The sequence below is a fragment of the Astatotilapia calliptera genome, chromosome 3 (genome assembly GCF_900246225.1).
Source record: "Astatotilapia calliptera chromosome 3, fAstCal1.2, whole genome shotgun sequence".
Classification (NCBI taxonomy): domain Eukaryota; kingdom Metazoa; phylum Chordata; class Actinopteri; order Cichliformes; family Cichlidae; genus Astatotilapia; species Astatotilapia calliptera.
In genome coordinates this window covers 10164719-10190430 of record NC_039304.1, presented here as the reverse complement: position 1 = coordinate 10190430, position 25712 = coordinate 10164719, and the positions used below count along the sequence as shown (strand labels likewise).

General features: G+C 42.7%; 1 protein-coding gene across 1 annotated transcript in view; it reads left to right on the top strand.

Annotated features, from left to right (window-relative positions):
* Positions 1-2558: 2558 nt before the first annotated feature.
* The window catches only part of sema4f (sema domain, immunoglobulin domain (Ig), transmembrane domain (TM) and short cytoplasmic domain, (semaphorin) 4F), a 57512-nt gene continuing 34358 nt past the window's right edge, over positions 2559-25712 (top strand). Inside the window, exon 1 of the mRNA XM_026161674.1 lies at positions 2559-3357. Coding sequence (XP_026017459.1) covers positions 3267-3357 — 91 coding nt within the window. The 5' untranslated portion in view covers positions 2559-3266. The remainder of the gene's footprint in view (positions 3358-25712) is intronic.

Genomic DNA, 25712 nt, shown 5'->3' with positions numbered 1-25712 from the left:
CCCCTCACACACACACACACACACACACACACACACACACACACACACACACACACACACACACACACATGCTGTTAGTGAATTTTAACTGGAACAGAATTAATATCCTTGAGTGCACGCATTACTTACACAGCAATTAGATTGGCCACAGTTTTGCTAGATTTAGTGCATGGATTTCAGACAAAGATATTTTTTTCTTTGTCGTTTTAACCAAGTCACTGCTTCTCTGTCTGCCATGATGTAAAGGGACGAGGACAAGGTCAACATCATGTGTGTGTACGCCCAGCCTAAAGCTGACCAAGAATCAGCTCCCTGATTCCCAGCCATATAATTACATTTGCTGGAGGAGATGGCTTGTGTGTCTCTCTCTATCTTTCCTCTGTCTGATTTTCTTTTCTGTCATCCTCTTCCCCATAACAGTCCCTCCAGCTTCCACTATTAGTCACACACACACACACACACACACTCCTGCAGACCAGTGACAACCTTTGGCCTGCATAAGCCAGTGTCTAGTTTTGGCTGGCACACATGCAGGAGAAGCGTGCACACTGGGAATGCACATTAACAGACAAGTGACAATGCATAAACAGTCATGCACAGCGACACACACATTAGCCAAAGGAGTGCAGGGTCACGGATTGCAGTGTCCTTACATCAGGACCTGACTATTAATGCGTGGCGACAGATAAGCAGCCATGGCAATCCCTTTAAGGGTCATACTCCTCTCTGGTTGGTGCCTGTGCTTAATTTATGCCAATCTGTACGCCCGGTTTATGCAAATGTTGTGGTTCTGTTTGAACCAGTGCGTGCTGAGTGATATGAAGGACTCAATCAAGCTCACAGTGTCTGTGCAATCTTGCTCTGTCTTTGTGTCTCACCCCATTCTGTTAGCTGATTCTCAGTAAAACGTTATTTTTTCTTAAATCTCTGCTCTATTTCGTTCAGTCCAATCCATATACAAGGCTCTGGGTAATCAGTACTGTATTTTGTTTTTGCATTTGCCTCACCTGTCCAGAAGGGGGCAGCAGCTAATCTCTGGGACATTTGAGTAAGGACAAAGGCAACAATCTCACCACCAGCTGGACTGAATTCAGTCTAAACAGTGACTGACACTAGACGTGGATCTGAACCCCCAAAATGACATTGATAAATATGCCGACCACCCCAAAAGTCAAGGGTGGGCCTTTGTAAAAAAAATAATGCCTTCACCTCCAATGGTCACTGCAACAGTCTCCGATGAAGACATCCATTGTGATGCTGTCCAATGTTTAGTCATTCGAAATTCATTGGCCGCTTAAAGATGGGACACGCACAGTGTGGGCTTAATCAAGCTCGATTAGAGACGGCGCCGCTCACTCCTTAGTTCCATTTGACTTTTTTGAACATCAGCTGCCTCACCTCTGACCCCAGTCCTCCCCCTCCTTCCCCCTCTTCGTCTATCAAATCCTTTAATCCGGGTTCCTGCATGACCCCCTCCCTTTATCCTAAAACCGGGGTACATGTCTGCACTCTGGCCCCGTGAAATCGGTCAGCCAGCATCCCTTGCTAGCCGTGCTGGGAGAAGAAACCCCGAAGAGGAAGCGGGAAAGCGAGCGCACATGGCTGCTGCACACAAAGGAAAAAATGAATGTATATTGAAATGTCAGCACTGAGTGAGCTGACGGGCTGCAGATTAACTATCAGTTAACTATCACGCCTGGCGTAAAAACAACCTATTATTAGGGTGTTTAAAAAGCTTGCAGACCATTAACCTCACATCTGCTATTTAATCATCTTTACTCCAAGCCCCGCCCCTCCCAACATGATGTCAGGATGACTGACAGGCGGATTAAGGAGTCCAGAGCTAAAAAAAAAAAAAAAAAAAAAAGCAGAAGACGGAGGAAACCGGTGGAATGCTAAGTGTTTAAAATGTTAAAATATTGTATTAAATAATATAAATATAAAACTTATGCATTCGTAACATTAGCCTGTACTGTTCAAAAACCACTAAAAATGGTTTCCAAGACCACAGCCCACGCTTTTATTACGCATAGTTGGGTAATTCCAGGTAATTCAGTGTAGTGAAATCTTAGGTGACACATTAGTTTACACAAACTACCGCAGTAGTATTGTTTGCTCAGCCTACGTGTTCCTCCAGCCTCGTAAAAGGCTTGAATAACCCGGCCACTAACCCAGGCTCTACAGCCTGTTTTCAGATGATACAGGTTGATCTCATTTCACTTTTGTGTTGCAGGAATCCTCCTGGGATTCTGTGACTATTGTAATGACACGTTTCAAGGTCTTAAAAAACACATCTCACCGAGTGACAAAGCAGCATTTCTATAATAGGATAATAATGTGGCGAAAACACCGTAATTACTCCCTGACCCAACGATGGGTCCATTCCCACGCGCGAAATGACTCCTTATAAAACACACAAAACATGTTCGGTCAGTAGATAAAGTTGACACGCTCGAGCTGTGACTCTTCTGCGAAAAGCAGGGCTACGTACGCGCACCTGTGTGCTGTGACATCACCACCTTTACCTGTAAGGCACTCGCTCTGAGCCTGCTCGGAGGGCGGGGCCGTGCGCGCTCAGCGCTTCAGAGCAGTGCATCCTCAGCCCGTCACAATTCTCCGTATCCCGGTGATCCTCTTTCCTGCGCTCGAGCTCCACCAGTACGGCGCGCTTTTCATTTATTTTAAATATACAGATCGAATATGTTTTTCTCCTCCTCTGATGAATTTACTGAGATAATGTTAAACAGAAAACGGGCGGATTTTTGTTTGTAGCCGCGGGACAGGATCGGCGACACCAGGGCACACGGAGCGGAGAGGAGAGCGATTCTACGGCTTATTATAACCATTGGACGTTATTCGACGGTACTTTGGATTACTTTGGTGCGCACTTTGTGACTGGGGTACACCACAGATAGTACTACAACAGTTTATCCGCTGTTTCCCTTCATGTCGCTTTCATTTAGTGCGTAATAAAAAGCCCTCTTTATTTTCGGTGAGCGGGCGAACACTTTGCGCTTTGTGGACGACGGGAAACCAGAAACCTGTAGCAGAATAAAAGAACAGGACGCCTTTATTTCATTTCCAAACAATCACCTGAACTTATTTTTTATCTCTAGTTTTTTCCCCCCACTGAACTGGACTCAGACAAATCCAGGATCAAGATCAAGATGCACCGCAGCTGAACCCACGAGTCCGGGAGTCCTGGTGGTGAAATCGGACTGGACAGACCTCCAACCTCCTTGGTGCTGGACAGGAACTGAATCAAGATGACTCTCAGCGGTGCGATATTAAGCCTTCTCGCGTTGCTCGTCTTTCTCTCCGCCGGATCATCGGCTGCGACTCTGAGCGCTCGTAGAGGTGAGTTCAACTGCAAGGTGGAGGAAAGCAAAAAAGTCTGGGCACCAAGGTTGGAGCTCACTACTGACAGTCAAAGCTAAAGCGGGCATCAAGGCACGGCTTTTTTCACACTATAAATGTGTCAGTGTGCGAGTAAAAACGGTGCACAGCATCTTTACTGACGATCATGATAACAGATATCAAAACAAGCACACCTGAGGCTCTGGCAGCACATGCAACTTTAGAGGAGTTTGCGTGCCCGTATAGAGTTGAAACAGTGCTCCACAAACGATTAGCGATTTGGCATTTTAAAAGCAAATCAGCCTTTACCACAAGTTCAGGTGTCTTTTGTGTTAACTTCTTCTCTGCGCTGTTGTTGTTTTTTTCTTTTGTTTTACGCACACAGAGCGATGCCAAAGCTCTGCCTTCTGCCTTTATTGTTGCTTGATAAATGGTGATACTGGGGAAGCAGGCAGGTGCCAGACTTGTTCTGCTCGCAGCCAACAACAAGTGCACGGACTGGGCAGAAACGCCAGGCTGTGTGCTGGTTGATCCAGACACGTATCGGCTTTGAAATTTAAAGGGACAGTTCAGTCAAATGAGCTTTCTGCTGGAGGGATTGCTGCTTGTAGGGAATTTGTCTTTTTCGTTCGCCCTCCTCTGGAGAAGCCAGAGGTCAGAATCAGCGGCTCTGTGAGCTGGTAGTGATTCAGCATCTTCGCTGGGGGGGCCGCTTCAGCAGAGAGGATGAAGACGGGCAAACTCAGTTGGATGATCTGGGATATTACCCTGCTGCACAAGTGTAGTTTAAAAAAAATGACTGTAAAGTAGTGGCATTTTTTTCCTTTCTTTTCAACTCTGTATAGTTGGAAATATTTGAATTGCGAGAGCAATTATGCGAGGATAAAAGAGCCAGACAGATTTTGTATAGCTATAAGTCAGAGTGAACACAAGACAAGCCCGGGCTCTCTAACAAGCTCCCTCTTTGTGCTGTGACCGTCAGGGTCAGGAGCACAGACTTGCCAGCCTTTCTGTTCTCTAAAAAGCAACTGACAGTTTAAATGAAAAAAAAAATAAAATAAAAAAAAATGAGAGGAGACATCCATCACAACAAAATAAGAAGTCACAAAGAGCCATACTGTGTCCCTCCGGAGGCCGGATTGGTGCATGTGTGTGTGTGCTTATATCTTTTATATCTTTGTCCCTGTTGAATGTTTTCTCTTTGTTTACAGGTAATAAGTGCCTTTGCTATCTTCCTCCACTCCCCTTTTCAATATTTTATGCTTGCTTAAGCTCCTTTTGTACTCTATGTAGCACATGATGGTGTTTACGCGCAGATGCAGTGAGGAGGAAAAGATTTAGAGGTTGCGTCACTCTGCCCATTGACCATTAGCTGCCTGCACTTCAGTCACCTGACTGTGTTAATGGGCTTTAGCCCTGTGCTGCACTGTGCTGCAGCGCTTATTGTGCTTTAACCCTTTGTTTTTCCAGGTGTGATCAGCCCGCATCTAAATCCGTCCTCTTGACACGTCTTTGCTGTCGATCCGGGTTCCTTTGGCGGAATGAATGGAGTGCCTGTAACTTAGCTCCCTGGCTCTGTATTATTATGCAACTGTGGCCTGTGGCCTCACAACAAATCCAGTTGCATAGCTCTGATAGAGAGTGGGGAAGAGTGGGAAACAAGCCGATATGTTGCCCCACAGAGCAATGCGTCTGGTTTTCACAATAAAGCAGTTGTAGTTTAAGAAGTGCATCAATAACTCCAGTGTCTCTTCTGTTTTTTGGGCAGATCAGAAGCTTTGGAGACGAGATGCCAAGTGCAAACACGCAGGGCTTATGTCTTCATTAAAAACAACAACATTGTTTTCGTTCAGAGAGCTGAAGTAGTTCCTGCCCTCTGGGTGTGTGTCTCTGTGCATGCTTCACTGTTTGGATGTGTGTTATGATGACAATGGGGGACTCTTATGTAAGACAGTGCTGTTGTTAAGGAGCAACTTTTCAGGTGATGTGTGTTTGTCTTGAGCTAGATTTGCACGTACAGTAACATTTTAGCATGGCATCCTCATGTCAGATGCTATTCTGCTAATAGACTGCAGATACTGACTATCATTCAAAGCCAGCAGAGAATGAATCTCAGTGATTTTGGAGTCGTGACTTTTCATATGGCGCCATCAGAAGGTCAGACGTTCCAGTATTTCAAGACTGCACTTTATGCGAACAGACAGGCAGACAGTCATGCCTCACATTATCCAACTGTCTTGTGAAAAATGTTCTTTTCTGCCTTCCTCGTTGCAGTTATGATGAATCTGTTTTTATGGCGCTTGTTGGATGTGTTTATCAGCTGGTGCTGTGGTTAATTAGACTGATGTGGGACTGTAGCAGTTCTCTGGGTAACTGTTGAGGGAAAAGTCATAAAACTGCTCGGCTGAAATTACACGCTAAATAATGAAGTCACTGGGAGAATGTCGGATTTTAATTGAAAGAAATCACAAACAAGGCCGTGTAGGTGGTCATCATTTTCACTTTCACGAACAGATTTCGATTTTTTTTCTCTACACCCACCTTTCCATTGTGTTTATGTGCATATCCGTTGTGTGCGCTCCCCCTCTGCCAGCTCCAGTTGCACTGGTCTAGCGGCACTTTTAATGCTCCTCACATGAATCTCATTAGGGTGTCGGCACACATGGGAAGGTCTCTCTCCCAGTGGTTTGGTGACTGTGTGGATCAGGGTCCGTTTACAGAGTGGGCTAGAAGAGTTTGGTCTAATTTGATGAGCTCGGTTAGTCGGATACTATGCAGGTATATAAGCGTTATGTTGCTAACAAGGCCACCCGGCGTCCACCTACTGTACCACCTGCTTGCCTCCCAAAAACTATACTTTTTCTTTGTTTATTGTAAACAGCAGCTTAACACAATCTCTTTTCAAACACTTTTCACTTCACTTGCCTTTAGTGAGCAAAGATTTACTACTCGATTGTAGTTTTTTTGTTGTTGTTCTCTGGCTGGCGCTGACTTGTATGTGGTAAACATGGTTGGTACCATCATTTAATATTAAGTGTGTTTTTGGTTGGGAGATGGATGAGTGTGTGGTCATTGAAAACTGGTGTGGTCTGTGGACCTGTTGGCAGAAGGTCAGCTTTTCGATGGATCTTGTTGATTAAAGGCTCTCCTTTCATTGTCTTTGCTCCAGTTGAACTAAACCGTGAAAGAGTTTGGATTTGAGAAAGGGGAAAAATGCAGTGCTGTGAAGGAAAGCAAAGGAAAGCAGTGCACTTTGTACCAAAATTCAAAAGGTATAATATTTATATCCTGAATAACTTGTTTTGATTATAGTTGTAAGCCAGAATTTTAAAAATGCAGTTAATTGCCAAGCTCCATGTTGTATTTTACCTTCTGTGTATGTTAATAATTTAAAACAGAACATGTGTTGAAACTCATTTCATCTGACTTGATGTGGCCATTGTGCATTCGTATGACTCACACTGTTACCAGGAAAATGATTCTAAAATTTCTCACTTGGAGGGCTTGGTAGGCTCAAAATTCTTGTTACTGCGGTATATCCATGTTAGAAACATGCCTGGGGATTAGGCCAGGAAGAGAGGAACTACTAAACTAACTGAAGCAGGCTTTGCCTGTGAGGGTACATGTGGACTACAGTAGATTATGTGTTTGTGTTGAGGATGCATTGTTAGTCTCCCACTGGGGAATGTGACGTGGTTTTGCAAAGACAAGAGAATGTCTTCTTTCTCATTCCCGTATCCCATTGTCTGTTTCTCCCTCATTCATTGTCTGCCCTTCATCCCTCTCCTTCGTGGTAGTGAAGCTGATGGGGCCTGATGCAGTTGAGTGGTACCATGGGAGTGGAGAATGGCATCAGAAATGCTTTTAGCGCTTCTCTCAGTTTGGTCTGATAAGCTCTCGCCTCGGCTATAGCTTGAGTGCAGAGGAGGGGAAAGCTGTTGCATTTTAAAGTCTGCCTTCCAGTCTCTCGTTGGCTTCATCAGAAACACCTCCTCCTGACGCAAAGCTGATTTCTTTTTTCGTTTTATGTAGCAATTTGATATTCAAATCTTAAGATCTTCTCTTTTTTCAACACGTTCGCACTCCCAAAGCGTAGCATTTTATGCCAGGTGACAAATCGTCGATATATTACGCTTCCGGGCACCCAACACGTCCCTAGGTTACGAGTAACGTAACGTTTTACTTAGTGTTTTCCAAAGCGATTTAGCATCATTAAAGTGCTGCTTAAGGTTAGGGGTAAGGTTAGGGTTAGGGCTGGAATACACGGCTAGAATGTGTATTACCGCAGGAGCGTCATTCTACTGGATTTCATCTATAACCCGGCGCGTAGCATAAGAGCACGGACGGTCACCTTTCACGTTCCTCAGGAATGCCACGGGACTTGACAAATCTTCATTATATCAAGCTTCAGGAGTCAGAACGGACTGCTTTTTCTCCCCATTTCTCCATAATTTGTTTCTTCCAGTTGCTTTTCTTTTTCCTGTTATCTTCTAAATTCTCAAAAGACCTTAAGCTAACGCTAAAGCTAAGACTTAAGCTAACGCTAAAGCTAAGCCTTAAGCTAAGCTAAAGCTAGCTGACTCGCACACCTACATGGATTTTTCTATAAAGTTAGTGTAAAATATTCGTCCTAAAAATGGCAAATCAGTTGAAATGAAACCAAAATTTGCTACACATGAAGGGAAGAAAGGGAGTCAAATAAGGGAGGAGAAGATGGATAAATTCTCATTGACTGTTAGCCACCTACAGCAAATACTCTCTCACTCCTTCTTGCTGTCGTCACTAAAGTTCATTAGCTTCTCATACGCTCTGACTTATAAAGCGTCCTCTATAAAGCCCAGACATTTCAATTCTGAGAATTACGTTAGCTGCGCTCACGCACTTGTTTGTCAATGGTCAGCCCACACAGTCGCGCCTTGACTGGACTCTGTCAGAGCAAAGGTCAAACCAAGTCAGATGTCAGAAGCCACGCACACACCCACTGTCTCTCTTTCACACACACATGCATAGTTGACACAAGCAGATTTGTAGGATTACCAAGAGGATTTAATGATTGGAATTCTTTTCACTGCCCTAATTCTGCACCCCCTTTTTTCAGTATAGCTGTCCCCGCTCAGTTTGATCGCCATTACCAGGTTAAACTACACGTCACCTGTAGGTTACTGCATAGGCGGATCGGTGGAGTTCTCCATCTTTCATTCCTTCATTCCTACCTTCTGCATTCTTCTCACTCCCTCGCTAATGGAAATCCTGCGAAAAGTGCTGTGTCATAATGTAAAAGCCTGCTTTCTTTTCTTTCTGTCTTTTTTTTTAAGCTGTTGAATATTCTGGAGTTAAAGTCGTGGCGGGTTTAGCAGAGAGAGCATTAGCGTGTATTACCTTCGCAGGGCTTTAGAAGAAGTGACGGCCGCATACAGCTCAAGCATATATCATCAACTCATTGGGATTCACACCCGCTTTCCTTCCTCATCTCCTGCCTCTCTAGCCCTCTGTTGCGTGAAAATCCCATCTGATAGAAAGCAATCCGAAACCAATTATAATGCACTGCGAACAGTTTTCAGCGTTTAAACTGAGAGGGTACAGTTAAGCCGTAGATTTAAAAATTTCTATCGCTTGTTCTTTTGTAAAATCTAGTTAAAAGAAGCCTTTAAAACATTTTCATCAAATCTAGGTGACCCTGTCATGCTTTGTGTTTCCTGTCTGTGAATATTGCTGACTATCATCAGTGGTACAAATCAGAAGGGATTGTTTTGGCCACCGACTCAAGGTGAAGTAAAAGGGAGCGAGAAAGGACAGTTGGATTTTCGTGTAATGAACCGAGGAAAAAATAAGGGCTGAAGAGCATGAAAAACAAAGAGGAGGTGAAGGTGGAAAGAGGTCAGAACATTTAAAGTGGGTCTGAGTAGCTCGTGGAAAAGAGACAGAAACTAATAGATATTGATGAAATGAAGCAAAGACAGAGTAATTGATCTGTCTGATTCGGGACAAACCAACCAGACAGCGAGGACATAACGGGTGTCACAGGATTTGAGGCAAGGTCAGAGGTCGTGCAGGGTGACCTTGCTCAGGTTCAGACACTGCATCCACTTAACCTGTTAGCATCTCTGCGACCACACGCGCTCTGCTGCAGTCGTAATGAGAGGATCCTCAGAGATTTGGCGGCTGTTTACTCAAACTGATTGGAAGTCCTGAACCAACAAAAGTCATTGGTCAACTGATCCGTCAGTCCGCCGGCTCGTCTTTCTCTGTTTCGGGGTGTTTCAGGTCAGTGCGTGCTTCCATTAGTGGATGGAATGTGAAGGCACGCTCCATTTATTTGCCTCTCACACACTTTTTGGTAATTGATTCATGATTGGATGAGTGATTGGATAAGCTTCTTATGTGCTGAAGTCAAATGGCCTTATTGTGTCTGTGTGTGTGTGTGTGTGTGTGTGTTTGCTGTGTTGTTCTGTGTCAGCACTAAGGCAAAAGGTGGGAGTTTATTAGGATGAGGAAGGAAAGGCACACAGACACATATCTCTCTTTCTTTCCTCTCATGAGCACAATACTTCACTTCCTTGAGCCTTTTCCTGCTTCCCATACTCACACACACACGCTCGCGTCATCTCGCCAGGTTTGTTTCGGGGCTTTCGATGCCCGCATGCCACCTGCGACTTTGTTTGCGAAGCCAAAATCAAATAAAACGCCACATGAACACCATGTTCTTCTCATAGTGTTTGTCAGAAGTTGGGCTAAAAGGTGGACATGTTAAACTCCCCACATCAGCGCTGCAGTGAACAGTCAGCTTTTTCCACTTTTGTGCCTGTTGGCATTTTTTACTCTCGGTGACAGCTGGAAGCTGGAAAAAGCCATCGTGTGCGGACTGCTGAGTTTGAGCACAGAAGAAATGTTTAGTAAATACTGCTTTCTCCTGGCACCGATGCTTCTGCTTGTATTCTGTCAGATTTAAAAAACAATTAAGTAGTTATGGCACAAAGTGACATCCCTCAGATTATTAAGTAGAATATTAATTTGTTAATGGGGCTTTATGTCTGTGTGGGCAGACAAGCTTTTATCATTAATAAGTTACTCCTCTGAAAAATTAATAAATTAGCGAGTGAGTCTCTCACCCTGTGGATGAACTCCAACTCCAACAATCTGGGACAGACTCTGGTGATGTTAGTGCTTGTTCTGCTCTGGTGAAAAACGACACCAATGAACCAGCTCTCCACCTGCTGCAGGTTCTGGTTAGATCAACCCTCCAGTTTGCAGTGGATCTCCAGAGCAGAAAGTCTAACATCGCCAGCTGCTGTCCAAGACGGAAAAGATGGGATCGGATCCCGGCTAAACATGAGCTGGGAAGGGCTGTCAAAATAAGAGTGAGAGGATTGTGCATGTGTAATTCGATCGCAGGATGACTTTGTTCTCTCAGACTAACACAAAAAATAAAATGCTGAACGTGAATTTCTCTCTGTTCTTAACACAGTTAGTACACACTGGTGGCCCACCCATGCAATGTCTATGTGTGGGAGACACTGCAGAGGGAAATATACAGGCCTATATGGGTAGACCCTTTCAGACTTTCCCTTACCTTTTTCACACCTATTGATTTACTATTGTTATAAATGAGATGATAAACATGAACAGGGAACAGAGTTCACAGTTACAGTCCAGTTGCGATTGGTCAGTCCAGGCTGCTTGTGTGGGCTTCTTTCTCATACCACTTTGCAAATGCAAACGCAGGTTGTTGATAGCGAATACAACATTAAGGAAGTGGAACACCTCAGCTCAGTAATCTTTTGCTTTTCAGTAACAGACATCTCCCAAATCCATCTCCCATGCAAACACGGTGATGCAGCAGCATGATATTAGTCTCGCAGCAGAAGTTATGTGATTGTGCGAGCCTCGTGCAGTAGTGTGAACCCAGTTTAAGTCGGATCTGCAGGTACCAGAAATTGGTCTGTAAATTCATGTCTTAAAGGGCAGTTTAGGTCTACTGGGAAGCCAAGCTACATACTCAGTGATAAAGATCTGACAGTGCGTACTAGTTTAGTATCTAACCTGCTGCTCCTGTTTTCCAGAGGATTGCTTTACAAATATTTACAATGTTCATCATGTGCTTAATTGTTTTATATTCCTTTTATATTCCAAACAGCACAGCGCAGAGCTTAACAGCAGAGCAGGCTTCCATTCCCCTGCTAAGTAATGTCATAAATGTGACTCAAATATTCTCTAAAGTTCCAAATTATAATCACAATCTGTGTGAACAAGCTTTATAGTTGCCACGTGAGAAGAGTAAACAAATACACACAGTCTATTGGGCTCAGGAAGAAGAACCGGACCAACAGGTTGAACTCGAGACACTTCATTGCAACCAGTTCTCAGATCCTAAGCATGGATGGTATTTTACACGTAATTTACAGTTCAGTGAAGATTAGGAAAAACACTCTTTGGTCTCTCTCTCTCTCTCACACACACCACGGGGCGTTTGGCGGGTCATGCGGAGAAGGTTACTGCTCCTGCTATGATCAAGGTAACACACCAAGTCATAAAGTCAGAGCAGCGACTCCCGTCTGGCACACACACACTCGTAGCCTTCAAAGAGAAGCTGAGTAACAGGCGTTCTAAATAAAAAGCGATAAGGCTGTCTCAGGCTGCTGTGTGTATCTCTGTGTGTGTGTGTGTGTGTGTGTGTGTGTGTGTGTGTAATAAACCGAGATATCTATTTCCTTTCTGTGAGTTAGGCTTGGGCTCCCTTTGGCAGACTAGCAAATTAAAGCACCTCTCTGCACTTCTTCTCTCTCATTCCTTTTGTGCATGTGTTTATATGCATGCGAGTGTGTGTGTGTGTCTTTTGGCAGCCTTGGTTGGCACACAACCATGAGGTCCATTTCATCTGCACACACACTCACTTACTCGCACAAAGATTGCTTGACAGTAAGGGCTACCCTGCTGTGCTACTTTGTGTTCATTGATTGATAGTGCCTTCCGCTGTGGGGAGTTTCTTTGGTATTATTTTATGTATGTGCGTGTGTGTTTGTGTGTGTGTTGGTCAGTTTCGAACAGACGTATCGACGTAGTCTTGCTTCCTCTCTCTGATTTGTTGAGCTCCAGTTTGATTTTCATTCATTTTATCAGCCCTTCTTCCTCTTTGGTATATTGACCTTCTGTCTCATTTGTTTTTTTTTTATTTTGGTGTGTGTGTGTGAAAGGGAACTCCTGGCAGTTTTCCTTTCTGTTTGCTTCAGCCTGTTTCCTGCCATTTATGTTTCCCAGTGTTGCACTGCTTTCCTTAACAGCACACACACACACACACACACACACACACACACACACACACACACACACACACACACACACACACACACACACACATCTAAGTTTTTAGCACACACTGATATGAGTGTTATGTAAACATGTATGTCTGATGTCCCTTAAAAAGCCTTAAAAGTCACCAGGATTTGCTAGCAGTTTCAGTGTGTGTGTGTGTGTACAAACTGCTCATTAAATCCCCCCTCCCTCCCCAAACCACAGCCTCTCCTCTTTTCCTCCTGCGTCCCATATACCTCCCCCTGCTCTCCCTCCTCTGTTCTCTTTTTTGTGGTTTGTTTTAATTGGAATCTGAGGTGGTAATTACAAGGAAGGCGGTAGAGGAGGAGGAAGAAGGAAGCAGGGTCGGGGAGGGGCGGTTAAGAAAGAGGGACAATGAGGAGTAGGAGGTAAGGAAAGGCTCTGTATGAAAGAGGTGAGACTGGAGACAACGTTCAAGAGAAGTAGTTGTTGAGAACGGAGTGCTCGGTGTACTCTCAGATGACCGGGGGATTGTAAGGAGCTGCTTGTGCTTTAGTTGTCTCGCAGACTCAGGTAGTGTGGGGCCCAGTGCTTACACAGTTACTGCCTTCATATTCACAAGTATCCACCAGAAGGGGGCCCTGCTACTCCCCAACACTAAAGATCATAGCACTCAGCTCATTAGACATCCTTAAACACTGATCCACATGTGTACTCATAATGTTTGCACTAAGATTTAACATTAGCTAACTCAGCTAAAGACCTATGTGAACTGAACACAAGCTTGTGAGTTAGGAATGTTCTTAAAAGACCCTACAAAACTCATTGTCACTGGTTTGCCTTTTTGAGCAACTCTCAGTCGTAATATAACAACAAAACTAATTTCTGCTCAATTCAATTTCAATTCAGTGTTATTTATAAAGCGCCAAATCACAACAACAGTCACCTCAAGGAGGTATGTATTATAAGGTAAAGGCGCTATGATATTACAGAGAAAACTCCAACAATCAGACGACCCCCTACGAACAAGCATTTGGCAACAGTGGGAACGAAAAACTCCCTTTTAACATGAAGAAACCTCCAGCAGAGCCAGGGAGGGGCCACCATCTGCCGTGAGTGGTTGGGGTGTGGGGGTAGGGACAGAGGACAAACTAATGATTAATTGTAGAGTGACGTGTAAACACATAGAGCGTGAAAAGAGGTGAATGAAGATAAACACTCAGTGCATGATGGGAAGTCCCCAGCAGCCTAGGTCTATTGCAGTGTAACTAATGGAGAGTGTTGCTGCAGTATTTTGGATCAACTGAAGGTTTTTCTGGGAATTTTTTTGGACATCCTGATAATAATAAGTTATAATAGTTGAACCTAGAAGTAGCAAATGTATTAACTTATTTTTCAGCTTCACTCTGAGACGGGATGTTTTTAATTTTAGAGATACTGTGAAAATGCGGGTAACAACTCCAAGATTCCTCACAGTTTCACTGGAGGCCTAGATTAGGCCATCCAGAGTAAGCATCTGGTTCAACACCGTGTTTCTAAGAGTTTTAGGGCCGCGCACAATAACCTCAGTTTTATCAGTCTTCAGTGATGCACAAGGCTCGAGGCGCTTCTAAACAGTAAACTTTTGAGCATGTAATTCACTACCAATGTCTGACGCACATCCCCAATCAGGATGGCACCAAACACAGTAAACCTAAGCAACAAAGCTGCGCTTCAGTAGAAGGTTAGCAGTTTCCAGCTAAAGCACGCTGATTAAAAAGGGTTTGCTCAGCGTTTGTAGAAGCATTGGTTTTATTTCAAATTACTTAATAACCGTCAGCCAAGAGAACATGATGAGGTCTGGCAGGAAGTGGTGTGCGCCCTCTAAGCTGAGCTCAGGCATCAGGTGTAGCCAATCAGCGATCAAGCCCAGGCCACACTGGAGAGAAAGGGTTGTCGAGGAGCATAACAGTGATGCAGATAAATGAGTGAGGATAGTTTGGTCTTTTTCCAAGACTGTTATGTTATGCATATTCTTGGTATCTCATTGAATCAGCTGATCGTTGAATCAGCTGGGTTACAATCTTCACATCTCATCCAGTCTTACTCAGTTTATATTTGGTCCACTTTAGGATGCGCTCCTATATTATATTACGGTCAAATATTTTTTTTCGAAAAAACATTTTTAGTGTAAATATTCAAAAGAGAATTCATGCGATTTTTATTTCATGTCGAACGGAGCGTCTGACCATGCGCCTCGTGGAGAAGAGCTGACAGCTAAAAGAGCTCCTTCGCATCCTTCGCATCTGGGTGCAGATCTATTTCGGGGAACAATCCAACCACTCGTGGCTAAAGCTCTGCATCCACATCTCTGTGGAGAAGCAGGAGCCATTGCTCCACAAAAAGCCCTAATGAAGATGTAAAGTCCTCTTTGTCATATGTTCACATGTCAGGGCAGCTACTGCAGCCAGTTCACAGTGAAACAAGATATTGGCAACATTTACAGACTAGTGTAAACAGGCAAGCCAAAAAAATCCCATTAGAGCACTAAGGTTTTTCTGTGTGACTGTAGCAGTATGTGTACACACACATGTAACCACTATAACACACATCTCTCTGAGGCCCTCGTGCTATTAAAATCAAGTTCTCACAACTGTTTTGTCCTGTTTCTTTGTCTTTCCATTTTCTCAAAGCACACTCTGGCTTCTTTATTTCTTGGAGCTTTAAGCGTGTCGCCCATGTTTCCCTTTGCTGGATTCATGAAAAACTTTTGTTTAACCACGTGTGTGAGCCCCTCCCTCCCTCTCTCTCTTTGTATGTGTTTTTCTTGGTGCAAGGTAGAAATGCTGAAGGCCTCAGCATTTTGCTTTCCTGCAGGGAGTAACCTGCGTTAAATGAGATACAGTAGCTGCCCCTCCTCTCCTGCTGTCTGGGACACACACACACACACTCACATTGCACACAACATTGTTGAAAGCCAGCCGTGCTGTAAGGATACATTAATGCTGATCCACATTATCATAATTGAGGTGTCTGCTGAGCCTGTTTGTGTAGTTTGTGTGTGTGTGTGGTGGGGTCCGGGGGGAATATAGAAAGAGAGAGGGTCTTTAGTGCCAGACAGACACCATACTTTCATCTTTTAGCTTAACATTACAATAGACGACAGGCTCTTCCAAAAAATGTATGTGTGTGTGAGTAATATCACTCATGCTGGAAAAGCCTCATATAAGCCATATCACACTGATCTAGAAAGCATGCTGGCATTGCAGAGCACTGCATAGGGGCATATAAACATAGGTGATGGCATCACAGTAAGCACACTTTATCCGGGCCTTTGTTTTGATGAAGTGAGCACAGATTAAAACTCAGATAGTCCCCACACAAAGACAGTAACGCCATTGTTTGCTCAAAATGTTCAATATTTAACCTGCTTTAAGTTTTAATGTAGTGAATCTGTTGAGACAGCACCGCACAACCTCCATTATGAAACAGCGGGCTACCGACCTGATCATGATTTAAAGTTTTAATTAAAAGTTTTCGATGACATCACACCTCGGCGTGTGCAGTCAGATGGCGGCACGACATCGCAGCGGCCTCCGTCTCGGCAGATCTCATCAGCTTAAGTGCTTTTATGTAACGGCTTCCTTGCCCACGTGGAACAGAATAGAAATGAGAGCGAGAGAACTGATTAGATTAATGACATTGCTGCTCGATGTGGCGCAGAGACCTAACAAATGCATGCACGTGAAAGCTGCTAGCACAATTACAAAAAAAATGGCCAAAATAAAGAAAATTGAATTTGATAATCTGTTAGATGGACTTGCCAACCTTGATGTCATCTGCAGGTTTGTTGAGTCGTTATTTGAAGCAAGACCTTTTGGCCGTTACCTCCATCCATCCATCCATCCATCCATCCGTCCGTCCATCCATCCATCCATCCATCCATCCATCCGTCCGTCCATCCATCCGTCCGTCCACCCATCCAGCCGTCCGTCCGTCCGTCCGTCCGATTGAAACCATCGACTGTTTCCGTGGTCATAAATTAAGGGAAAAATATAGAGAAGCAGAGAATTTTTCCATTGTTTTCCATACAAGCAGACTTGTTATTGCAGTTGGAGGAGTTGCCCCCTGCTGGCTTCTAGTGCATGAAGTCCACAATGTTTCTAACTTTGGTTTTGACTTTGGTGTGTCTGCCTGGATTATTAGGTGGCCAAACTAAACATTTTAAGACCTCACATTGAACTTTGGAAGGGATAATGCTCTGCTCTTTTATATAACTCGATTATGTCATTGACAAGGAGGGCAATCAAGAAATTAAAAGTATAACCTGCTTTTTCTGCACCAGTTTAAATATTTTCTTATGCCTCTGTAATTACCTTTTAGTAGATGAACGAGTAGAGGACAGCTTTATCTTCTTGTTCACTGTTTACTGACCTCACATACTGAGACCTTTGTCGTCTTTACGCAAGCACAACGTAAAGGTAAACGAATGCAGGGGAAATCTGTTAATGAGACTGTCTGTGTGCTAATGTGTGAGGACTGGTTAGTGCACTAATAGGGAATTTAAAGCAAACACTGTAACCATAGACTCAGAGGTGAAGTGGACTTATCCCACCAAACATATGGGTCAGGTCAAAGCCTTTATGTGTATGTGTGTGTGTTTGTGCTTAAGAGGGAATTTAGGGCTAATAAGCTTGTGGTTTGGTATCTAAGGTGAATCACTTTGATAATTAATTGCAAAGCTTAAGTGTTTTCGTGCTTATGTTGATTACATTATGCAGCTCCTAGTTGCTTTGTGCAAGATTGGCAGGATGTTAAGGCACTACTTACGATTATCTCATCACACCCATGTGTGTCCTGTTGTCATGGAAGAACACAGAAGGCTTTGTTTTGGCAGGACCGGCAGTGCTTATAAGCTGAGTCTATGGTAGAACAGGTGACCTATTTACACATATGTGGCCGGAGCTGCTAAAATCAGACGTTATAAGAGTATTTGTGTTATTTGCCTCATGATTTCAGTGTCCAGTGAGTGATTAACGCCATTAATGGCTTATTCACAAACCCAGGAAACCATTACGTACCTACCTGTGTCAACAGTCTTCTCGGTACTAAATAATGACTGCGCCATGCACCGTACTGTGCTGCGTAACAGGATTTTGCAAGCTCCATAACATCCCATTACTTTGCACAGATACCAGCAGTGCAGCAGTGTTGCACATGCTACGCTTCGACAGATAGAAAGGATTTGTGAATGTAGAAGCCAAGTTAGCAGAGATCAGTCTTTGCCTGTGAAGAAAATCATGTGGATATAATAATAAAACTAGAGGAATATTATGGAGAAACTATGATTTTTGTAATGAGCTCATGAGTTGTTTTATGGGCTTACTGCTCTTAAATAGTTACAGTTCATTACAAAGTAAAGAATTACATGCAAATTACACGCACTCAGACTCGGATAAATCTTTGTGGGGGACTTTGTCAGTGTGAGACACAGAAAAACTCTAGTTCAAATTCCAAGTAACACTCTGGGAAACTCGTACATTCATGCACAACACGCTTTCCCATCATTTGGATGTAGTAATTCAATTTTTCCCAAGTTTGCATTTTTTTTGTCCATATGGGTGCATGTTTGTTGTGTCAAGTAAATGCATCGTCAGCTGACTTCACGCCAGCTCATGAGTCACCTGTATTGCACAAACACCCTTACAAAATACACACATACTTTCAGCTTTGGTTTTAACAGCTGAACATGAAGAGCAGGGCATGAAAAGAGTAGGAGGAGTCCCATTTAATAAGCATAATAAATGTCACTTACAGTTCTATTTATAGTGAGAAGAGTTAAAGATGTGAACTAACATGGCAAGTGAAGGTTGACCGAGGACGTGTCAGGCCAGTTAGTAGCTTAGCAGGCATGTTTTGTACGTGGACATGGATATAATTGTTTTCAGCATAAGAACTGGAGCAAGACAAAACTACTCTTTTAAAGTAGATCACTTTAAAGCGTTAGGAAAATGAGTCCAGCTCCTTTCCCTTTAAGTGCTGGTTCTGTTTGTGTAGTATACACGTTCTAAGTCACGTTGAACACCATGGGCGTGTTTAGCTTTGTCAGCTGGACTGGTTTACATTATGAACGAGTTGGGAATTTGCATGTCATCATTGTTGTGTTTCAAACAGAGCTGCCCTCTGAGATGCCGGGAAAGACGGCATATTCTTTTAACTATAAGATATTTATAGCTTCAGATGTTAAAGTTAGGTTGCTTTTTAAAGCTAAACTCTGTGCCTTTGCAGCAATAATAGGTAATAGAAAATGCTGCTTACTGTCAGGTTTTGTGCATCTAAACTGTACTTGTAATGTAAAAATGACCCAGTGGCATAAAGTGTCTGTTATACAAAGGACTGGAATCATGATGCAAAGAAACAATTATTTCTTTCTATTGTTACTGTTCACTTTAGTACGACAAATTTGCAACAAGAGCAGAAAATGTGTATTTTTCTCTGCAGCAAGTTGTTTTTTTTTTAACAGGCTTATTTGCATTGTCAGCCAGAAAGACAGAATCTGCCTGACAAGTGAATTGACACCACAGTTCAACCACAACAGCCAGAAACATTCAGACAATGTAATGTTGCTATATTTTATCAAGAAACAAGTCAGAGGTTTCAGCTGTGTGAGCTCACTTTCGACATGCCTGAATTGGTTGGTGAAGTGGGTATTTGTGTATATGCCTGCATAAGAATCATACTTGCTCTATATTAAATATAGAGAATTTGTTGCATGCTACTGTGCAATGAGCTAAGAGCCCTAAGAATGGACACCTGAATGCATTTAACCCTGACCTTTTTCTGTATATGTGGTATGCATCATGCATTTTCCCCCTCTGAATCGACACAATAATCAATGCTCATGTGTTTTTTGTATATATCTTTTGTCTTTCTGCTTCTTCTTATTGGTGCATACGTGTGTATGGATGTGGGCTAGCTCATTGCTTGTACCTAAGCCAGCTGACTCATTGCAGACCGTTCAGTGCTCCATTGCTGGACTTTAAGCCATCAAACACTGATAAACATGTCAAAAATTTGCACAGCTAATGTTATGAAAATAAATAAGAGAGGAACACAGCCACACACATGCTTCATGTCAGACGCATGCAACTAACACACATCCTTATTAGAGCATAAGGCCCAGAATATTTATAGGTGTCAAAACAATGTCATCAATTTCCACTTTTTAAAAATACAGTTTGGTATCCTCCTTTTTTTTTATTTGCACACATGCACATGCTGATTAGCAGGTTCCAGGGCAGCTAAAAGCCATTACACAGACAAAGATTTCCTTGTTAGGTCAAACACACAAACACACACTCACACACATACAGAGCGATCGTAGCATTTGCCAGGAATGAGCTAAGGTTCATTAATCTTGCTTGTCCTGGAGCAAACTGACCAAATTTAACCTCTCTCTCTCTTTCACACACACACATGGAGAATATTCATGTATTTACACTTGCAAACATGCTGCTTATGCAGTTTATGTAGACTTGCATGTGCACAAACACACACGTGCACACAAGCTGACAGACAGTCGCACCACTTTGAAGACCTTTTTTAAATTTTATTTTTCACATTGTTTCCTTCTTCCCTTTGTGTAAAGCTCCTCCCTCCAGGTGTGCACATACAGGTGCAACCACACGAATGCATGCCTGCATGTGCGGTAAATGAATTGACCGAGACTGGGTGGTGCAGCTCCATTGTTTGTTTGTTTTTTGTTCTTTTAGGTCACACACAATCTGTGAATGTTGTTGTCTTATGTAGTGTTTGCACTGCTCAAACAGAAGTCCCCAAAAAACTCCAAATCAAACCTTACAAGTGATTGTTTTGGCGGTAAACAAGGATTTGACAGTGTGAAGCCGCTGCAGTGAAAAAAGCGGATTTGAGGCCTTTTGGTGATTATGAAAGCAGGGGGTATATACGGTTAAAATAGATCCATCTTGTTGTCACTGCTGTTCAAAAATCTTTTCTTTGAACTGCAAACCAATATTCTGCTGTACTTTTAAAATCGGTTGGTGTTACATTACTACTGAGGTTTTAATATTTCAGTGATGCTTAAAACAACATTATGCAACTGTTTTCTTTTTCAAATAACAGCATCAAAATAATTTAAACGTCCAAGAATATCTTTCTGAATGTCTTTTCTGGGAAAAACGTGTACATGTTACAGCTCTGTTATATATATAAAATTAGGTAATAATGCATCTCAGTATAAGGCTATTATCATGAAATAGAAATAATAACATTAGCATATGAAATCGAAGAGGACCAAGTGACCAAGCAATAGGCTAGACTCAGTAAATCTTACTAGCTTTTAGCTGTTGGTTAGAGCTTTGCAAAACAGATGCTTGGTTAACCCTCATAGCGTTGGACAACCTAATGATATGATCTGACTTGTTTTGTCTGCTAATATTAAACTTGCTTGATTTTGGTCTATAGCAGCAAAGCTGGCAGCCTGCTATTTGTTATCACAAACCAACTGAATCTATTTTGACAGAAGATTAGAAGCTAACCTTCTAGCTTGCGGCCTAGCTAGACGAGGTCATTCAGCTATGAAGATGGCTAGCTTTACTTAGCCAAATCTGCTTTGCTTAACTGCTATTAATGCTTACAACAATACATACAGTACAAAAATGTCTTCTACCATACGTAGCATTAGATTTGTATTGTAAAAATGTGTATTTCATTACATTTTCTGACCTTGAATCAATATCTTACATTTTCATTATATAGGCCTAAATACAGTGTAAATTAGTTGGACACAACATGCTCGTTGTTAAAATTGCTCGTTTTGTTTGAGATGTTGATATTCAAATGCGATATTGCACTTGTTGCATGGGGAATTGCACTGGTGCCGTAATCCAGGCAGTATGTAATGTCTCATTATCCTATCCTTACAATTTATGGCTTCAGAGGACCATAAGTTCACCACATGTTGCAGTTCCTTTGAATTTTGTTTTTGGCAGAGGAATTACCTGTGGGTTAGTTTAATCTGTAATAATGAACAATTCAATAACTAGATTTTGATATGGGCTCAAAATAAGCAGCAGTATTGTATTCTGTGCATTGGAATACACAACAAGGATTAAAGGAATCCTTATGGAAGAATTAGAACTATATCATCCAGGAGTGTGGGCATGGTGTAAAAAGGATGAAGTGAGGTGTTTCTAGGATTAGTGTCCTGTATGAGAGAGGATAAAAAGGGAGAAAAAACTGGAGAGAGGACAGACGGGCAGGAAATGAAAGTAAGAATGAGAGAAAGGGAGGATAGTATTTTTTAAGTAAAATTTGGATCAAGTCAGTGGAATAGATGATCCCTCTATCTCTGGGCACAACCAGAGATAGAGGGATCAGAGTGAGAGAAAAAATAGGAGGAGAGATAGCGAAGCTACAAGGAAATTTTCTCATCACTGGGAGAAAATGAAAGTGGATGAAAGGAGAGGAGAAAGATGAGAAACAAGGGCAGGAAGTCAAGACGAGCTGTCATGTCCTGTAGACTGATGGCAGCCTGAGAGGAGGAGAGATAAAAGGAGGAGTTTTTTCCTTTCCCTGTCTGTCTCTCTATATCACACTGTGTAACCCGCTCTGTCTCTCCCTTTGGGTTTAATCAGGCGGACAGTTGGTCCGAGCCGATCCGGGGGGGAGATTTATCATCACCGGGCATTAATCTGTGTGACAGGGGCTTATTAGATGAGAGCGACCACCCCTGCTGGCTTACACAGTGGATGGAGCCGGCCCTGACAGAGTGAGGTGGCCGAGGGAAAAGTCACACTGTGGGGAAGCCAAAAAAAACCCCTCCCCCCAAAGAGACGGTGATTTAACCTTAAGAAAGCGGGGAGGGATTTATTTTGGTTTGCTCTGATGAGAGGAACTGCTGTCTCTGTTTGGAAGGTCAGCATCAGTTATATGTGCACTGGAAGCTGGTGCTGTCCAATTCCATTTTTACTGCCGTGTGTGTGCGTGCATGAATGACACAGAAACACACACGTAGTGCATGCTCTGTATGTGGATTGTACCAAACACATATTGTTGTGTGTGTGTTTGTTTGCACACACTGTCCTTGTACACGAATGACTGATCTTTAGTGCTGATTACATAATGACACAGCAGCTCTCCAGAGTGTGTGTTTTCTGAGCAGCACAGGGTCTCCTCAGGCAAAAGCAAAAGTTATGAGACTTATCCTTTCAATACTTTATACAGTCCTGGCAGCTTCTTCATCTTTTTTACCGACCTGCAATTTAGTGAGTCTCTTTAACTCATCTGGAGTTTTAGTGGTAGGGTTTTTGTCATTTGGGCAAAAAGCAGCTGAAAAGAACATATATCACCTGTGTGGTGATACTACACTGTGCTGACTCACAGTCCTTTGAGCTAACAAAGAGGTGCAGACTCATCAGACCAAAGACAAGATTAGCAGATCATTAATATACTTTAATAGATTTTGAAGGAGCTTATTTAATATTTTGAGGATTTAACTGTGTCTGCTTCAAGTACACAACATTGTTTCCAAAAGAAATGCCACTAAATAAAAAAAAAGATTGCACACGGTTTGTACTTGAACCGTTTGAGAGTGTCAAAGCTATTTTGATAAATAATAGTTGCTTTGCACCAATAACACTGAGCCTCATGAGCATTAGGTACTGTTTTATTAAAAAAAGTCACATCAATTGCAAGCGGGCAGAATTAGAGTATAAGCAGAGCCTTTTTACCCTCTGAGGTCAAAGTCATCATATGTGCTAAGCCTAACCTTAATCCTACCCAGCACTTTGGGACAGCAGCACCAACCATTGCTTGCAAATAAAGTAAAACAAGTACCTGAATCCCAAATATCTATTCACACTGAAGCCAACATTTTTAAATTTTGTGTTGTTGTGTTGTAAATGTAAATGTCCAAAGTTATAACAAATCTTAAATGTCCAAATCCGAGCATCTGAGTAGAGGTCATTGAGGTGAATGGCTTAAAAAAATAGGTCCTGCAATATGTTTTATGGCGGGCTGTTAGGAGGAAACACAGTGAGGATGTTGGCACTGTAAAAGCAGCATTCCAGGAAAAGGCTCAAGCGAATGCACCTACCGTCTCCAGCTGCCTGTACATTGCGACTGTATCCAGAAAATATCTGTCTCCTTCTTTCTCTTCCTTCCTCATCTTGTTTCTTGGCACTACGAAAAGCTGGCATGTTGTGGCTGATGATTGACCCCCCCCCCCCAACCTGACCCAATTTTAGTCTTTCACAGCATACGTGCACGCGGATACACGCGCATGCTTTAGTGGAGTTGTAGAACAGGTCCTGCATATTTGTGTGACTGGCAGGAAAGAGTGTGGGGGCGGATAGTACCTGGGGATATGGGTTCTCCATAATAGCCTGAAGCCAAGTGTACAGTGCAGCATATATGTACGTGTTCTCTTTGTGATCATGCTTGTGTCTATGTTTCTTTTGTGTTTGTTTTGACTATAAAATGGTCTAAAAATGGTTTAAAAAAGTGTGATTTTAAAAATACATATTTTCATTTTTTCTTTTACACACTCACGCTCTCTTTGCCCGGTAGATTTTGACTGTATATTTGTGTAACCTGCTAGCGGTTCGCATCTTCTTACAACACAAAACACTTCCTGCTTCCTGTTTCCAGTCGGTGAAATGTACTTTGGATCCAGTTAATTTCAAGAGAAGCTAAGAGAGTAATCAGACCTGTTTTCTAGTCATTGTCCATGGTCCATTGTCGTCTTCCTCTAAAGTAATTACCAAAGATTTAAAAAATACCAGCCTGAATTTAGTTTCACCTTTTTTTTGCGTTATTTCCATCATATGCTACTCCTCCTTTAACAAATTGTCAGTCACACAGTGTGGTAGCTGCAGTCATCACCTCACTTTGGTTTTGGTTTGGTTATTTTTGTTGAGCAGACTTTCACAGGATTCATGGTACAGTGAACCATTATCTTAAACTTCTGCTTTCTGGCTCATTTCTGTAGCACGAGCATACCTGGTCTTTAGCTGTAGTTCCACTTCCTGTTGCACATGGAACTGACTACCTCCCGCAGACCTTGTTGTGTTCCTTTGTTTGCATTTGTGACTCCTCCTTGAAGCATGACCAGAAGAGTGGAGTTCATAAAACACAGCCATTTACATAGACACGGTTTGCATAAACCAATCCAAGAGCTTTTCCTGCACTACCCGACACAGTGTGCGTCTCTATTGTATTGGAGATGGTGTCAGGAAGGAAAGCCCCGCCTCTTTATTTCCCCTTGTCGCCCAGAGTGACGATGACATCACAGAGAACGCTGAAGCTGCATACAGGGCATCGTGGGAAATGACTTTTAGACCCCTGGTCAACAAGACTCACGCAGGCGCACACGCAAACACGTCCTCGTGTTGGATGGATGGATGAAGAGGAAGAAAGAGAATGAGATACATGGAATCAGGTTAAGGGGCTGGACTCATGGGACTCCCATCTCCAGAGTTGGTGATATCGTACCCATGTCAGCAATTTGTCACTGCATGCATGTGTGTGTGTATGAGAGGGGGTGAGGGGATAGATAAATGGATGAAGGCAACCCTACTGACATGATTAATGTCTACACACAGTTTTCAAGTGTCTATTGTTGTTAGTTAGTGTGTGTGATGCAGCCAATCAGTATGTGTCAGGATTACAGTAACATTTATTGAAGTCCATTAAAGTAAAACCCATCTTTGTAGCATCAGCAGTGTATGTAATAGAAGCAAACTACTGCTTGTACGGCTCCATGATAAATGTACAATGAGAAAATTGTGCATGAAAAAAGCTCATATTGTCTGCAGCAGCAGAGCATTGTCCGCAGGACCTCCTGGCCTTCTTCCTCCCCGAAGAAACCACAGCAAATAAGAAAATAAGAAGAAATACAGAAATGAAATAGCTTACGTATTTGATTTATGTAATTCAGCTAACTGTGTACGTGTTCTATATCAGTAAGTCTCTGCAGCATGTTGCTGTCACTTAGGGCTGTGCTTGTTTTACATGTCCAGTTATCATTTTACCATTTTACTCAAAACACTGTGTGTGTGTCTGTCTGGAAATAGGCGGAGTACAGG